This window comes from Ursus arctos, unplaced genomic scaffold (genome assembly GCF_023065955.2).
Source record: "Ursus arctos isolate Adak ecotype North America unplaced genomic scaffold, UrsArc2.0 scaffold_22, whole genome shotgun sequence".
NCBI classification, from domain to species: Eukaryota; Metazoa; Chordata; class Mammalia; order Carnivora; family Ursidae; genus Ursus; species Ursus arctos.
This window is the reverse complement of record NW_026622897.1, coordinates 50,613,955-50,632,516: the sequence shown is the minus strand read 5'-3', so window position 1 is coordinate 50,632,516 and position 18,562 is coordinate 50,613,955. Positions and strand designations below refer to the sequence as shown.

The window sequence follows — 18,562 nt, the reverse complement described above, 5'->3', positions numbered from 1 at the left end:
TGTTTTTTCTTTCTTAAGATTTCTTTAGCTATTCAGGGTCTTTAGTGGTTCCATACAAATTTTAATATCATTTGTTCTGTCAAAAATGCTGTTGGTATTCTGACAGGGACTGCATCGTATCTGTAGATCACTTTGGGTGATATGGACATATTGTGGAAAATATTACGGGGAAAAGACAGTATCTTCAGTGAATGGCGTTGGGAAGACTAGACAGCTACACATAAGAGAATTAAACTGGACCACTTTCTAACACCATACACAAAAATAAACTCAAAATGGATTAAAGATCTAAATGAGACCTGAAATGACTAAATCTTAGAACATACACAGTAATTTCTCTGACATAGGCCATGGCAACATTTTTCCAGATATGTCTCCTAAGGCAAGGGAAACAAAAGCAAAAATAAACTACTAGAACTACAACAAAAGAAAAAGCTTTTGCACAGCAAAAGAAACCATCAAACAAAATGGAAACCTACTAAATGGGAGAAGATATTTGCAAATGATATATCCAATAAGGGATTAATATCCAAAATATATAAAGAACTTCCACAACTCAACACCAAAAAACAATCCAATTAAAAAATGGACAGAGGTGGGGTGCCTAGGTGGCTCGGTCAATTAAGCATCTGCTTTCGGCTCAGGTTGATCCCAGGGTCCTGGGATCGAGCCCCACATTGGGCTCCCAGCTTAGCAGGGAGTCTGCCTCTCCCTCTGCCTCTGCCCCTGTCCCCTGCTCATGTGCTCTCTCTCAAATAAATAAATCTTTAAAAAAAAAAATGTTGGACAGAGGACATGAATAGACATTTTTCCAAAGAAGACAAACAGACTCCCAAAAGATAACATGAAAAGATGCTCAACATCACTAGTCATCAGGGAAATGCACATCAAAACCACAATGAGGTATCACCTTATACCTGTTAGAATGGTGAAAATAAAAAAGACAAGAAATAACAAGTGTTGACAAGGATATGGATCATACGTTGTTGGTGGGAATTTAAATTGGTACAATCACTGTAAAAAACAGTATGGAGGTTCCTCAAAAAATTAAAAACAGAAATACCATACAATCTAATAATTCTACTACTGGGTATTACCCAAAGAAAATGAAAACACTAATTCAAAAAGATATATGCTTCACTATGTTTACTGCAGCGTTGTTTCCAATAGCTAAGATATGAAAGCAACCTAAGTGTCCATAGTTAGATGAGTGGACACAGAAGATACAGTGTATCTATGTGTGTGCACATGTACACACACACACACACACCACATGTGGGCACGCTGGAGTATTATGCAGCCACAAAAAAAGGATGAGACATGCCATTTACCACAGTATGGATGGACTTAGAGGATATTTGCTAAGTGAAATAAGTGAGACTGAGAAAGATAAACACCGTATGATTTCACTTACACATGGAATCGAAAACAAACCAACCATAAACAAGCAAAAAGCAGAATCAGACCTATAAATACAGAGAACAAACAGATGGTTGCCAGAGGGGAGGGGTTGGAGGAATGGGCAAAATGGGTGAAGGGGAATGGGGGAAAAAAAAAGTAATATCCAATGCTAGAGTGATACAGTGAAATTAGGCACTCTCATATACTGCTGGTGGTCACACAAACTGGAACACTTTGGGAACCAATTTGGCAAGAAGTATCAAGGGCCTTAAAAAAAAAATCCTAAATGCTTTCAACTAGTAATTCTACTATGTTTAGGAAATAAACCTAAACACAGAAAATATTTTAGACTAACAATATTCACTGCAGTATTACAATACAAATGTCCAACAATAGGAGAATGGTTAGGTAAATTATAGTTTAATTATTGAACAAAATATCATATACCCATTGAAAAGGTCTACAATATATAAAATATCTGTTATAATGTCAATGAAAAAGCAAAATGCAAAATTATATATAAATTATGATTAGAGCTGTATGTTTAAAAAGTAGTAATGATCTATGTGCAGAAAAAAATTAGAAAGCAATACACCAAAAGGCTAATAATGGTCACCTCTGGACAGTGAATTATAAGTGTAGTTCTTTAATCTTGAATATAAATTTTTATAATAAAATGTTTATTTAAAGCAAATTGAAGAAACTTATCTCAAGCATAATAATCCACTTCATAGGACATTTTTCTCACAAGCACACCCTCACAGACATGTTATTCTCTTACATGGATATATACTTTCTCAAACACACAAGCCCTAGTTTTTTCCACTTAGGCTTTTAATATTGTACTTGTCAAAGTGCTTTGGCTTTGTTTGTTGTTGTTTATTAAGATAAATGAAACACTCTTTTTCCTGGGGCTCAGAAATAGTTTTCTAATTCCATAAATATAATATTCTTCCACAATTCAAATACATTTGTCTTCTTATATTCTCAAAATAAATTCATCAGAAAGATTAAAAGTAAAACCAATCCTGCAAGGTTTAGAAGCCGTTATGTACAAAAGGCAGCTAATTAAAGGTCCTTATTAAATCAAAAGGCACAACTAATACACATGTATTTCTTTTATAGTTAGAAAAATACTAAAAAAAATCTTGCCCAACATTTGTTTCTTTGTTGGTCTGCCTATTGAGGCAATAAAGCGTAACAAAAAGAACATGGGCTTTAGAATCAGAGTAACTAGAGTTTACATCCTGGTTCTGCCACTACCCAGCTGTGAAAGACTGGGCAAGTTAAACTCCCTAAACTGCTATGGCCACCTCTGTAAAAAACAGGGATAACAGTACTCACCTAAAGGACTGCAGAGAACACATAAAAAGCTAGATACAAACTACCCTAACTAGCAGTGTGCATGTAATTATTTAAGCACATATACATGACCCCTACTACAATAATTTTCATTTCTTTTGGCAGGATGAGGAAGTTCATTTTGTAACAAATTGCTCAGCTTTATACCTAATCCAACATCAAGAAAAAAAAGGATGAGGCAGCTCTTAAAACCATTAAACGTCCTTGGCAAATCTCAGTTACAGATTCAGGATGGAGCTAAGCAGATCTTACAGCTCATACTACACCTTCAGGCAATGCAAACTATTCAAGAAAGAAGCAACCCTGTATTTAACCATTATGCTCTTACCTTGCAGGCTACATCAACTAACCGCATCTGGATGGCTTGATTCTCTGGGAGTTTAGTGCCAATTGCAAGTAAAGTGTCCAACAGTTGAGCTAAGACTTGATGAGACTCTAAAAAGGAAGATGAAAAGTTGGGTTGCAGAATTTCAAAAGGAGATCACTAGGGAAACTTTACTTGGGTAAAAAATGTAAATTTTTGTTAGCAAGGTTCCTCTATTTGATCCTTGAATTCCCCTCAACCAAAAGCTAAGTTCCTGAAGGGCTCATGTCTAAAACTTTGAATCTGGGGCACCTGAGTGGCTGAGTCAGTTAAGCACCTAACTTCGGCTCAGGTCATGATCTCAGGGGTCCTGAGACTGAGCCCTCCGTTGGGCCCCTCAATGGGGAGTCTGCTTCTCCCTCTCTCTCCCCTTCTGCCCCTCTCCCTGCTTCTGTCTCTCATATAAATAAAATCTTTTTAAAAAATAAAATAATAAAACATGAATCCTCCACAAGACTGGGTACAGTACTCCAAAACTGATTAGTGCTTGATTAACTCAAGGGCTTTTCACTGCCTTCCAGATAAAATCCAAATTCCTTAGCAGGGCATACATACACACATACATACCAGGCCTTCCATGAGGTCTAGCTCTGCCTGCCTTTCTAGCCTCATTTCTTTATCTCCTCTAGCACCCTTTTTTCCAATTACTTATGATTTCATCTCCCCCTATCTTTGCTCAGGCTAACTTCCCTAGAATGCCTCCACCCACACCCAACTCCATTCTCAACCCCACTCCCCGGGAAGCACCTACTAATCTTGTACCTGCTATACAGAACTTTTCCTTCTTCCCCAACAAGAACTATTTCCTCCTTTGTGCTTCCACTGCACCCTGTACATCAGCTCTAACACTTTCCTATACTTATTTTCACATCAGACTAAACCAAGAGACTGAAAGATCCCTGAAGGCAATGATTGTGTCTTATTCATCTTGGTATTCTCTGAACCTAGCACAACTTATTATATGCTCAATGAAGGTTTAGTGAGTGGGCAAATAGCCAAATCCAAATAAATCAGTATCAATCAGCCAGATTCTCTTCTTTGTCTAAATTCTCTTTTATTGTTCCAAATTATGGTTCTTTTCATGCTGGCTGTATACAAGAGGATTTTAGGCAGCATTCGGATAATCATTTTTACATTAATAATTATGTATGTTTTAATGTTCATAATAAAAATTGTAGTTACTATCTATTAATGTCATGTGACACTAATTGCCTTTTACCCATTAAGATAGTCTCTTTAAATTAACTAAAAAAAATTGTCCATTTAAGAAAAATATGAAGTAGGGGCGCCTGGGTAGCGCAGCGGTTAAGCGTCTGCCTTCGGCTCAGGGCGTGATCCCGGCGATCCGCGATCGAGCCCCACATCAGGCTCCTCCGGTGTGAGCCTGCTTCTTCCTCTCCCACTCCCCCTGCTTGTGTTCCCTCTCTCGCTGGCTGTCTCTATCTCTGTCAAATAAATAAATAAAATCTTAAAAAAAAAAAAAAAAAAAAAAAAGAAAAATATGAAGTAAATCACAGTACAGATGTGAAACAAGTATGTCAAAAATGGTGTAGATCACATATAAAATGACTAAAGCCCAGAAAACACGGATGGGGGGCACCTGGCTGCCTGTCGGTTGAGCATGCAACTCTTGATCTCAGGGTTCTGAGTTCAAACCCCACACTGGGGGTAGAGATTACTTAAAAATAAGATCTCAAAAAAAAAAAAAAGAAAGAAAGAAAGAAAACAAAACAAAACAAAACATAACACTGGCTACATAACCTCTTAATAAGACTTCTAGTTAAATATAATAGAGTGAACCCATCTTCTATTATTCTTTCTAAAACTTCATTAGTATAAGAGTAAAGAAATTAAAAAGTATAAACCTACACAGACCAAAAAAACCATGAAAAACAAAAAACAAAAATAAAAACAAACCTCATAGGAATAAAGGTAAGTACTTAAGAAAGGCAAATTTTTCAGAGATAAAAAACATCACAGATTGGAAAAAAAAAAAAAAAAGCTCTGGCAAAATGGAGAAATCTAATAGTAAATGCCTACTGAAGAGGATATCCCTACAAAGCAAATGAATTCTAGCCATAGCACCATAAAAAGATTCAGGAATTGGGAGATTTATAGCAACAACAACAAAAAGCAAAAACTGGGGATAAGGCAGGGATTTATCTGAGGTCTCTGTAAGAAGCAGATGGACCTCTGCCTCCCTCCCTATACTACACAGCCAAGTGGCGACTGAAATAGGAAGTTCATTATATACAGAAATTAGACTAGAAAATTCCCAATTTGGGGGACATCAGATGAGGGCAGGGGGGAAGACATAGTGAAGAAGAGGAGATTAAGAGATAGTAACATACTGATAAATGAGACACTTCCCCTCTCTCCTTAGCCCCCTTCAGCAGCTTTGACTCCAAAAAACATTGCAGTCAGGCATCTGTCTGTCTTCCCAGCAGGAGATTCATGAACTCTGAAATGGAAAAACTGATGGGCCCCACAGAAAAACATGAAAGACACAAACATTTAAAAGTCCTCCAAAGAGGATCATCCTAGTACAGAGGCTACCAATTGACACAGAACTTCACACAGAACTACCAATCAGCTTTTTAGTTCCTTGTCTTAAATTTAAACGCAAAACCGAAGATCATCAAGTATCCAATACAAAAGAGGCCACAAGGAGAAAAGGTACTTCTAGAACAAAGGAGAGACATGAAGAAATCTCCAACACTACCACACCACCCTTTACCTGTACAAAATGATTCTACATAACATCCATGAAAAGTTAACTAAAACTTTTTTAAGATTTTATTTATTTGAGAGAGACTGAGAGAGCACAAGTAGGGGAGAGGGGTTGGGCAGAGGCGGAAGCAGACTCCCTGCTGAGAAGGGAGCCCTATATGGGGCTTGATCCCAGGACCCTGAGATCATGACCCGAGCTGAAGGCAGATGCCCAACAAAGTGAGCCACCCAGGTGCCCTGTTGGCTAAGCCTTTTTAAGCTTAACTCTTGCTTCTGATAAATCACAAATCTAATCTAAATCTTACGCCCTAGTCTCTTTCCTGAGTTGCAGACCTATATTACAACTACAGGTTGGATGAATATCTCCACATGGATAATAAATAAATCCTCAACATTTCTTCTCTAAATGATCTAGTTCATCAAACAAAATTCCTCAGAGTCACCAAGTTACCTTTCTAAAACTAGACTTGATTATTCCATGCCCTTGCTCAAAAAAACTTCACATGGTTCCCAGTGCCTACAAAGTAACATTCAAAATCCTCAGCACTCAAGACTACTTACCTTTTGGCTTCAAAACACTTTACCAGTTTATCCTCCTAAGGCCCCTCACTTCCTGATGATTTCTCATGAAAACAATTCAGTTTTTCAAATATCTCTTATACTTACCCGGTTCTCTACCTTTTATCACGATGTTCCTACTTCTTGACACTACTCTTGCCCACCTCTGCCTTTTCAAATGTAACTCTTCACTAAGCCTTTCGAGACTCCACCAGTCAGCACTCATCTCACCTTCTCTTCTGTTCCCACAGTTATCTAATTATACCTGCTCTACAAGCTTTGTGTTTTCATTGATGGTGTAACATGTACTAGAGAGGCAGAGATGCCTGACACCCTCAAAGTGCCTAGTCCAGAGCAACTCATACATCTAATGAACTGAAATGAAGGACTTCTGGTCCAGAGGGTGGCCCACACGGTTGGATTTGAAAGTGCACACTAGACTGATAAATGAAAGACTTCTAATTCTAGTTTGTGCCTTACTCTAAGCCACAAATACAGGGTGACTTTAGCAATCACTTTACATCCCTGTAGTTCATGTTCCTCAGCAATGAAATAAAGGGCCTGAACTAGATGATCTTTATGGTCCCTCCCAGTTCTATCTTCTACTCTGAATCTAGGTAGGCCAGGAACTAGAAACCAGGAGACCTAGATTAAATCTCTGAGACAATTAAGTAAGAAACTTAGAATGGGGTGCCTGGATGGTTCAGTCAGTTGAGCACCTAACTCTTGGTTTCAACTCAGTCATGACCTCGGGGTCATGAGATCGAGGGACTGTCTGAGTTCCCTGGCCCTATATAACACCACTCAGCGTGGAGTCTGCTCAAGATTCTTTCCCTTTCCTTCTGCCCCTCCACTCCCACTGACGCACGCTCACACTCTCTCTCTCTCTCTTCCTGAAAAAAACAGGGGCACCTGGGTGGCTCCGTCAGTTAAACATCTGACTCTTGGTTTCAGCTCAGGACGTGATCTCATGGTTGTGGGATTGAGAACCATATCAGGCTCTATGCTCAGTCTGCTTAGGATTCTCTCTCCCTCTGCCCCTCCTGCTTGTGTGCTCTCTCTCTCTCTCTCTCTGAAATAATTAAATAAGTAAATAATACTTTAAAAAAAAGAAAGAAACCTTAGAATATTTAACAAAAAGCAAAACAGCTATTTCCATGTATACTGCATAATTTGAGTCTCTTTCTTTTTTAAGGTTAGGATGAGGTTTGCATCCAAATTAACTCTTAAAATGTTTTTTTTATTTTTTTATTTAATAATTTTTTTATTATATTATGTTAGTCCCCATACAGTATATCCCCAGTTTTTGATGTAAAGTTCCATGATTCATTAATTGCATGTAACACCCACTGCACCATGCAATATGTGCCCTCCTTAATATCCATCACCAGCCTATCCCATTCCCCCGCCCTCCTCCCCTCTGAAGCCCTCAGTTTGTTTCCCAGAGTCCATAGTCTCTCTTGGTTCATTCCCCCTTCTGTTTACCCCCCCCCCTTCTTCTCCACTTTCTTCTCCTACCAATCTTCCTACTTCTTATGTTCCATAAATGAGTCTTACAATGTTTCTATTTTAGACACAAAGTGTTTCAGTTAAACCATGGTCTGTAAGAAAGAGCACTGCCTAAGTTCTCAGTTCTGCTACTCCTTAGCTAAATGAACTCACTTCGACTCACTTCATCTCTCTGGAACTAAGTTTCTATCATCTGCAAAATGAAGGAATTAGACACGATGATCTCTATAAGGCCATTTATAGCTGATTAAGTCTATGGCTCTATGAAATCCCGAACCTTAAAGTGTGAATTTCTTACAGGTATACAGCCAGCTTCTATAAGAACTTTCCATGGAAAGAAAGAATACAATTGTACTAAGGCAATGTAATTGTTTTGGTGTTTTTGTTTTTTATTTTTCTTAAAGATTTCATTTATTTATTAGAGAGAGAAGCAGAAAAAGAGCATGAACAGGGGGGAGGGGTAGAGAGAGAAGACTCCCCGCTGAGCAGAGAGCCTGATGCAGAACTTGATTCCAGGACCCTGAGATCATAACCTGTGCTGAAGGCAGACGCTGAACCGACTGAGCCATCCAGGTGATACATTTAATTTTCTTGCCACTATCTGCAAGAGCAAAAACTTAGAAACATGCTACTGTATCAGTTAGTATTTAACATATTATCGACACCTCAAATATTATGAAGGTGATATAGAAACATGGAAAAAATTTAACATTGAGTATAGTAAAACACAAAATAGTACATTCACTGTAAGTACAAACATACGAAACGTATATAAGTAAAAGGCAACATGTAAAACCTTGTTTTAGAGAAGTAGATTATTTAAAAATTTTTTTTATTGTCTTTACATTAGCATTTCATTAAAACAGACTCCCCTCTGGAAAAATTTTTTAAAGGTATATTCTTTGTTTTTGGTGAATTAAAAATCTTCGGTCAAAATTCAGTACAAGTAAAATTTTAATATGAAGTTATTTCTAACACATTTTTAAAATTCTCAACTTCAGCCAATGGGTCACATATGTAAGATATTTGTTATTAAAGATTGTACAATAAACGAACTTGGATCGTCTCTGAGTTTCCTGGCCCTTTATTACTCCAATAATCTCTTACATTTATAAACTACATGTTGTCCAATATGTAAAGTCACATTTCTTTAAATATGTATACCCCAAGATGAAATAAAACTATTCTTTGAAACTATAATCAATTCTCACAAAATCATAATATTTTCAGAAAACAGCAACAATGGGTTTCTTTTAATTTAATTTTAAAATAAATATTAAAGCAAGCAAGGCACTAACTCTGTAACAGAATCTTGTGCATAAATAAAACCAGATAAATAATCAAAAGAATTTTAAAGGTGAAATAGTTTTCCATTTCACCTAAAAGCCGAGAATAATTTTAGTGGGCATCCATGAGGAACAAATAGGAAAATAATAACATGTGAGAGCTAGATGTCACTTTTATAGGAACTAAACTATGAGAGATTACATGACCAGGGCAGCACCTCTCATGGTTTGAATTAGCAAGGTATAGTCAACAAAACACCACATACATATAAAACATCATTCTGTCACATATGGTGCAACCCTGAACAAGTTCGTTAACTTCTCTGAGCTTCAGTTTCCCCACCTAAAATACAGGGACAATAATATGTACCTTCTATCATATGTAACCTACCTTAAGTATATGGCACTTGGTAGAAGTCAATAAATGATAGCTATTCAAGAGAAAAACTGTACTTTATCTCTAATGTAAATATATGTACGTGTTTTATTGCATCATACTCAAATTCCTTTTCAATAACAACCAACACAAGAAAGTTTCATCCTAAATTCTATATAGATGGAACTAAAGACTTTTGCTCTGATTATATAGCTTTTAAATTAAAACTTACTTTCATTCTGCAGGATGTTAATGGCATCATCCATAATGCAGTCTGGTGAAAATCCTGCAGTCTTTGATAATAAACCCAACAATGATGCAATTTTCAGTCTCACAGATGGATCATTCTCCTGCAATAAAAGAAGCTGTTGTTACCTTGATGCTCTAGTCTCAGCTAACCAACAAAAAGGAACATGGGAAACTAACATCTCAAAAGCGATTCAATGGTCCAAGTATTCTGAGGCTTTTATTTCTGAAAAATTAATCTTATAAAATCCAGGGGAAAGAGCTTTCCTCAATGAGTACATCACACCTAAATTACTGTAAAGTGAATGGGAATTTTTCTATGCCTTCCTGATACCATTACATTCTCCTTTTTTTTAAAAGATTTTATTTATTTATTTGAGAGAGAAAGAGTGAGCAAGAGAGAGCACAAGCCGGGAGAAGGCCCAGAGGGAGAGGGAAAAGCAGACTCCCTGCTGAGCAGGGAGCCAGATGCCGGACTTGATCCCAGGACCCTGAGATCACGACCTGAGTCGAAGGCAGACCTTAACCAACTGAGCCACCCAAGTGCCCTGATACCATTACCTTCCAACCAGAAACATACTTTTAGGATTAAAAGTACCCTTCCTCCACTGTGCGGCTACATCAGACATGAGGCGCGGCAAGCTGCCCCACCAACACTGCCAGCACTGGGCACCCAACATTGCCGCCAGCACCACTGCTCCTGGAGCCTCTGGAAACCGGGTGCTGCAGCTACCACAGCTATCACCAGAAACAATCTCTCACCCTACCTGCTTTTTTGGATCACCACATCCTGATTAGAAGTCTGAGGCTAGTGAATCTAATTGGCTGGGTCTAGGGCTTGTGCCTGCACCGCAGGTGCAAGGGAGACTAAGAAATGAGCAGTCTTGCCCTTTCGGCCACAATACTGGGAGATGGTCTCCAATTTGCACCAACATTCCCATGGTGAGAAATTTTTCCCAAAGTCAAAAAGGAACATGTCCTTTTGTTCATCACCATATCTCAAGTATGAAGCACAACATGTGGCACTTTGTAGATACACATATTGAACATACATATATATGAAATGAAAAAAAAAAAGGACCTCGCCAATGCTAAGATTAGGTCAGCACATTTCTATACAAAAGACAAAATTACTTAAATGTATGCTCAAAAGATGAAGTGCCTTCTAGATATGACCAACTCCCCAGCTCCCACCTACAGTTTCTAAGCAAGTGATAAAGCACACCAAGGAGACCTGAAGTAGGCGAAGAAGCAACAGATACAGGGTAGGAAGACCTAGAATCCTGGCACTCTTCTTACCATGTATATACCCTTGGAAAAGTCGTTTTCTTGAGACCTTAACTGTAAGAAAGAGAAAGGGCTTTGAAATTAGCCAGATCTAGGTGTAAAGCCTGGACTCACTATGCCTTGACATAAGCTCTATGTCTTTAACAGGCTAATTAGCCTCTGTAAGCCTAGTCTGTCACATGGGACTAGTAACAACCTCAGAGGGCACTGAGAGGAAAATGACTAGCATAGGAACGGCACATAGGACGCAGTCAGGTATCAGTGCCCTCCTCCCTTCCTCTCTCTGATCATCAATCCTTTCATGCAGAGGGTAATAAAACCAAACGGCACCGCTGTGAATATGGTACTCAGATGAGTACCATAAAGAGCAAATAAAAACACATGAAAGGTTAAGTCTAGAATATTGGAAGTTCCACAGGGTACATGCCCTGGTTTTTAAATAAAAAACAAAAAACAAAAAACAAAAAAAATGGCATGGGAATGAAAAAAAAGGTGGAGGGCAAAAATGCTACAGACTTTTAAAAGAGACTTAAAAAGATAGGTAAGTTAAACCAAATGCAATGTGTGAATTCTGCTTTGAACAAACAAACTGTATAAAGTTTTCTTCTAGACAATCAGTGAGGGGGGCCTGGGTGGCTCTGTTGGTTAAGTGTCCAACTCTTGATTTAGGCTCAGGTCATCATCTCAGGGTCCTGGGATTGAGCCCCATGTAGGGCTCCCTGCTCAGTGCAGAGTCTGCTTGAGGATTCTCTCTCTCCCTCTCCCTCTGCCCCTCCCCCATGCAAATGCACATGTGTACACACACACACACGCTCTCTCTCTAAAAATAAAATAAATCTTTAAAAAAAGACAATCAGTGAAAACTGAACATGGACTAGATATTATATGCTATTAAAGATTGTTGTGGATTTATTTTACAGTCCTAAAATAAGTCTTTATTTGTTAAACATAGATAATTAGGTATACACAAGTGAAATAATACCCTGCTTCAGATTTGTTCTACCTCCAAAAAGTGGGGGGAAATGCATCAAAACAAGAATGGCAAGCGGCCTTCTTGGCGCGGTGGGCAGTGCGTCAGTCTCATAATCTGAAGAATGGCAAAAGGCTGATAACCACTGAAACTGGATGAAGAAGACCTGAAAGCTCATATTATTTTCTCTCCTTTTGTGTGTTTGTGAAGCTACCAAACAAAAGTTAACTTTTTGGAAAAAAATCACATGAAAGTACTGTATTCTATCTAAAATGGTAATTAATTTATTCATTCAACATACATACGAGAAGCACCTACTATGTGCCAAGCATCATTCTAGTTACTGGGGATACAATGGTCAATAAAGCAGAAGAAATTCCTGCTCCCACAGATCTTATAGTCAAATGACTAAGACCAGCAAAAGAACGTATGATTTCACATGGTAAACATTCTGAAGAAAAATAAAGTGTGCAGTGGGTTAAAGAGTAATGTGGGGAGGCTATTCTAGATAGGACAGTGAGGAATGTTCACTCTGAGGACCCACTTTTGAAAGGACACTTAACTGAGTCAGAGAGAGAGCCACAGGAAGATTTAGGGAAGTGAGTTCCAGGCAGAAGAAAGGTGCAAACTCAGAATATGGGAAATTCTAAAATGCTGTATGTAAAACTCTAGAAAAATGCATACAAAACTGTTAGCAGTGATTTGCTCTAGAGTAATCTCTGGAGAGCACATTTTATTTTTTAACTTTTTTTTGTTTAAGATTTATTCATTGGGGCATCTGGGTGGCTCAGTTGGTTAAGCATCTGCCTTCGGCTCAGGTCATGATCCCAGGGTCCTGGGATCAAGTCCCACATCAGGTTCCCTGCTCAGCGGGGAGCCTGCTTCTCCCTCTCCCTCTGCTGCTCATGCTCTCTCTGTCAAATGAATAAATTTTAAAAGACAAACAAACGAAAAACCCCAACAAACAACAAGAAAAAAGATTTATTCATTTATTTGGAGAGACAGAGAATGTGTGAGCCGGGGCAGCAGGGGGTAGATGCAGAGGGAGAGAATCTTTCAAGCAGACTCCCTGCTGATCGCAGAGCCCAATGTGGTCCAATCCCACAACCCATCAGATCACGACCTGAGCTGAAGTCAAGAGTCGGACACTCAACTGACTGAGCCACCCAGGAGCCCCATTTTTAAAACTTTTTTATTTGCAGAGACAAATCTCATTCTTTTACACACTTCTTCAGTGCTTGAATTTGTTACAATAAATATTACTGTTGTAATTTATCTTCTAAGATTTTATTTATTTATTTGACAGAGAGAGAGCACGCGAGAGAGAACAAGTGGCGGGGGGGGGGGGGGAGGATAGGGAGCAGCAACTCCCCGCTGAGCAGAGAGTCTGATGCAGGGCTTGATCCCAGGACCCTGGGATCATGACCTGAGCCGAAGGCAGACACTTCACTGACTGAGCCACCCAGGTGCCCCAAACTGCTGTAATTTTTAAAAAAGAGCATAAAATTTTTAACTCTACAAAAATATATACAACCCTTCGAAAGCTCCCAGTTTTCTACAGAAGAAGTCTGAGCCGCTCAGCATACCACAAAGGCCCGCAAATCTGGCCACTATGTCAGCTCCCACAATTCCCTACCAGTGATGCCATGCTGCTTTAAGCTTCTGTAATTCCACTTAAGACGAGTCCTCTACTGAGGCTGCCTTCCCTTTCTCCCACACCCACCCACTCCTGTCCCTTAAGTGTATTAACCCCAGGAAGTCATATCTGATCCCTGAACTGGACATGGAACCTGGAACAACCCTTTATCATGCCCTTCCCTACAGTGCATTCTATTTACTTGCGATTGTGTATTCCCCCAACTGGCCTGTGAGCCACAAAAGTGACTAGCAAAATGCCAAGAAAGCACTATGTACATTCTGATAAAAGTAAGAGTACAAGAAAAGGAAGAGCCAAGTGTTCTCCTTAATTCAGTCAGTAAATAATTCATCCACTTATCTGTTCAACATGGACTTCCGGCACACTCGGAGCCACCCCATACCAGGCCATGGGGATACACTGCCCAAGCGGAACTTAAAGTTTAATGGGCAAGGCAGACATTTATCAAGTAACATCCATTTAGTAATTACAAAGTTGTAAAGAAAAAAACACAGAGTTCTATGAAAGCATATCACATATCAGACAGGACTTTAGAATAACTACATATTACGGTCAAAGAGATCCTGACCTAATTTGAGGCAGAGGAAAAAGAATGAATCAATCCTCTGAGTCATGAAAGAATATTACAACGTTCAGAACTGAAAAAACGGGCAATTTTTTAAGATTTTGTTTATTTATTTGAGAGACAGAGGTAGTGATGAGATAGCAAGAGAGAGCACAGGCAGGGAAGAGTGGGAGAAGCAGGCTCCCTGCTCAGGGAGCCTGATGAGGGGCTCGATCTCAGGACCCTGGGATCATGACTTGAGCCAAAGGCAGACGCCCAACCAACTGAGCCACCCAGGGGCCCCTAGACGAGGCTTAAGAGACTAACAGGCACATCTTTTTGAGAATTATGGCAAGTATCTCTCTGATAACGCCTACCATGAAGCAGGAATTCAACATATTTGTTCACTGTTGAATAAACAAATGAATAATATTTGTCCTAAGAGCAATAAAAATCCTTTGATGAACTATAAATAAGAGAGTGACATTAACAGATTTGAATTTTTGAAATATCAATCCAACCTCAATATAATGATTGGGTTGGAAGGGGCAAAACTAGAGAGACAAATTAAGGGTATACTGCAATAGTCCAGCAAAAGACATTGGCAAAACTTCCACTTCTATTAAGGGCAAGGCTGGATAATTCAGACCAATCTTTCTGCTGAGGAAAACTAGAAAAAGTACTATGGATGTCCAAAAAAAAGTGTATGAGAACACACATATACATACAAATGTATATGCATATAGATACATACATATATATGTATCTATGTAGACATATGCAGGTGCGTGTATACACATATGTGTATTTGAAAGTATTAGAAAACTAAAAGATAAATGAAGAATTAAAGAACTAGGATCATGCAAGGAAAGTTCGCCTAGAGTATGGGGCTGTTTTTTCTTCAACTGGGGGAGTGAGGGAATGGAGAAATGAGGGCAAAGTAAACAGTGCTTCTGACAGCCAAATGAGGCCAGAAGGGCAATGGCTAGAGTTTAAGTCTAAGGGTACGAGGGTGAGAAGGGGCAACCTAATAAACCCCATCACTTTGGATTAGGACCCCAAAAAGCTACAACAATATGAGTAAGAACAAAATAAAAATACATAGACTTTGGTAGGGACTGCAGGTCAGCTCTGAATCATCTTAATTCCTGAAATGAGAATTTTTCCTGGATTTCTAGACCAAAACAAATACTCTCTGGATTAAAATAGGTTGTCCTAAGCCTCAAATTATTTTTACAAACAAATTTGGAAATACACCTGCCTAATATGATAAGAAATGAAGCATGCTAGCAAATCAGACAACATGAATAGACAGGATAAGACACAGCCAGAGGGATCAATTTATTGGAGTTATCAGACACAGATTTGAATGAAGCCCGAGGAGATAAAGGAATGAACACTCAGAAGAGAACAGAATAAAATGAGATGGCTTATCACACATGTAAATGGAGAACCAAAAGGAGAGGAGGGAGAGAATGAGACAAAAGCAAAATATGAAGAAATAATGGCCAAGAACCTCTTTGATGAAAAGTTACCGAGGCACAGATGATAAAATAAGCACTATGAACCCCAAATATGATACATCAAAAGAAATTCACATGTAGGCACATGACAGAAAAATTGCTGAAAACCATACTAAGCAAAAACTCTTAAAAGAAACCAAAGAAACAGATTATTCCTCAAAGAATCAATAGTAAGACTGACAATCTGATTTCTCAACAGAAACAATGGAAGGCAGAAGACAATACAATGATAAATTTTAAGTACTGAACGAAAATAACAGCCAATCTAAAATTCTACATGCAGCAAAAACACCCTTCAAGAACTGAAAAGAAGACGTGGTATATATACACAATGGACTATTATGCAGTCGTAAGAAAGAGTGAGATCTTGCCATTTGCAACAACATGGATGGACTTAGAGGGTATTAAGTCAGAGAAAAACAAATACCATGATTTCACTTATATGTGGAATCTAAAAAACAAAACAAATGAAACAAACAAAAAGACTTAAATACAGAGAACAAATTGGTGGTTGTTGGGGGGTGAAATAAAGGGGATTAAGAGGTACAGACTTCCAGTTATAAAATAATTAGTCACTGAGATGAAAAGAACAGCATAGAGAATAGTCAATAATATTACAATAATGTCCGTTGACAGTTATTGACTGCACTTGTGGTGAGCAATGAGTAATGTATACAGTTGTTGAAAAAGAATGCTGCACACCTGAACCTAATAACACCATATATTATAATTCAATTAAAAATTTTAATAATAGGGGTGCCTGGGTTGCTCAGTTGTTAAGCGTCTGCCTTTGGCTCAGGGCGTGATCCCAGGGTCCCAGGATCGAGCCCCGCACCAGCCTCCCTGCTCTGCTGGGAGGCGGCTTCTTCCTCTCCCACTCCCCCTGCTTGTGTTCCCTTTCTCGCTGGCTGTCTCTCTGCCAAATAAATAAATAAATAAAATCTTCAAAAAAATTTTTTTATAATAAAAATAAATCAAGAATTGAAGTAAAATAAAACTTTTCCATACAAAAAACACAAATTAGTCTCATCAGTAAACTCACAATAAATGGAAATATCAGAGGGTATTCTTCAGCCAAAAGGCAAATAATCCCAGATGAATAGTCACAGATGCAAGAAGGAGAGAAAAGCAATGATAAATACATTGAAGTAAATGATAAATATTTAGTAAATCTAAATGAATATTGCCTATATAAAATAACACTGCCTTGGGGCGCCTGGATGGCTCAGTCAGTTAAGCGTCTGACTCTTGATTTCCGCTCAGGTCATGCATGATCTCAGGGTTTTAAGATCAAGCCCTGTGTCAGGCTCTGCACTGAGCAGGGAGCTAGCTTCAGATTCTCTCTCCCTCCCTCTCCCTCTGTGACTCCCTTGCATGCATGTGCTCTCTCTCTCTCTCTCAAAAAAACACAAAAACAAAAACAAAAAATACCACACTGTCTTACAGAATGAAAAATGGAGATTTAAAATATATATTATACACGCATATAAGTCAGGAAGATGGATAAACGGAGGTAAGTCCTTGCACTGTCCAAAATGGTTATTGTGCCATATAACATTTGACTTTGGCAAGTCAAGAATTCCTATTGTATTACACTTTGATAAAAATAAAATAAAATTTTAAAAAATTTCACTTCAGGGGTGCCTGGGTGACTCAGTTGGTAAGCATCTATCTTCGGCTCAGGGGTCTTGGAATTGAGCCCCACATCAGGTTCCCTGCTCCTGGGGGAGCCTGCTTCTCCCTCTCTCTCTGTCTCTCCCCCTTGCTTGTACACCCTCTCTGTCAGACAAATATATAAAACCTTAAAAAAAAAAAGTTCACTTCAAATTTTTAAAAATTTTATGTTGTAAGATCTAGGCTAACCAGTAAAAAAGTATAAAAGAATGTTTAACTCCCAAATTAAAGATGCAAAGAATTTTTTTAAAAATTCAAAAGGTGGCAAGAAACAAGAGGAAAAAAAGAACATTAAACAAGTAAGATAAATATAAAGCATTTAGTAAGAGGGTAGTTTTAAATCCACATACATCAGTAATTACATTAAACGTAATGAACTAAATGATCAATTTTAAAAATAAAACATTTTTTTTTAAACGAACTACATGTTGGAGCCCAGGTGGCTCAGGTGACTAAGGATCCAACTCTCGATTTTGGCTCAGGTCATGATCTGGGGTCCTGGGATTGAGCCCCACTTGAGGCTCCCTGCTCAATGGGGAGTCTGCTTGTCTTCTTCTCCCTCTGCCCCTTCCCCTGCTTGCTCTCTAATAAATAAATCTTTAAAAGTAAATAAATAAAAATAAAAAACTACATGTTATTTACATAGGTCTTATCTAAAACAAAAAGACATAAAAAAGATGAAAATAAAGGTAGAAGCAGGTATACCACACAAACTACAATCAAAAGATAGCTGGTATCATTACTTTAATATTAAAGTCATTATTTGCTGATGATTATTTGTAAAAAATTCAAAATAATCTACATATAATTTATTAAAATTGTTAAGTAAGGTTGTAAGATATATGAGTTAATAAATAAAAGTAAACTGCATTTCTGAATATCAGCTATGTAGTGTTAAAAAATGAAATTAAAAAAATATTATTTACAGGGGCGCCTGGGTGGCACAGTCGTTAAGCGTCTGCCTTCGGCTCAGGGCGTGATCCCGGCGTTATGGGATCGAGCCCCACATCAGGCTCCTCCGATGGGAGCCTGCTTCTTCCTCTCCCACTCCCCCTGCCTGTGTTCCCTCTCTCGC

At 38.5% G+C, this 18,562-nt stretch overlaps 1 protein-coding gene across 2 annotated transcripts in view; it reads right to left on the bottom strand.

Annotated features, from left to right (window-relative positions):
* The window catches only part of INTS4 (integrator complex subunit 4), a 108,241-nt gene that overhangs the window by 76,651 nt on the left and 13,028 nt on the right, over positions 1–18,562 (bottom strand). For both annotated transcript variants that reach the window (XM_057316675.1, XM_026518179.4), the window contains exons 3-4: positions 9,819–9,936; positions 3,092–3,198 (exon numbers count right to left, since the gene is read on the bottom strand). In XM_057316675.1, the coding sequence (XP_057172658.1) occupies positions 3,092–3,198; positions 9,819–9,936 (225 nt within the window). The remainder of the gene's footprint in view (positions 1–3,091; positions 3,199–9,818; positions 9,937–18,562) is intronic.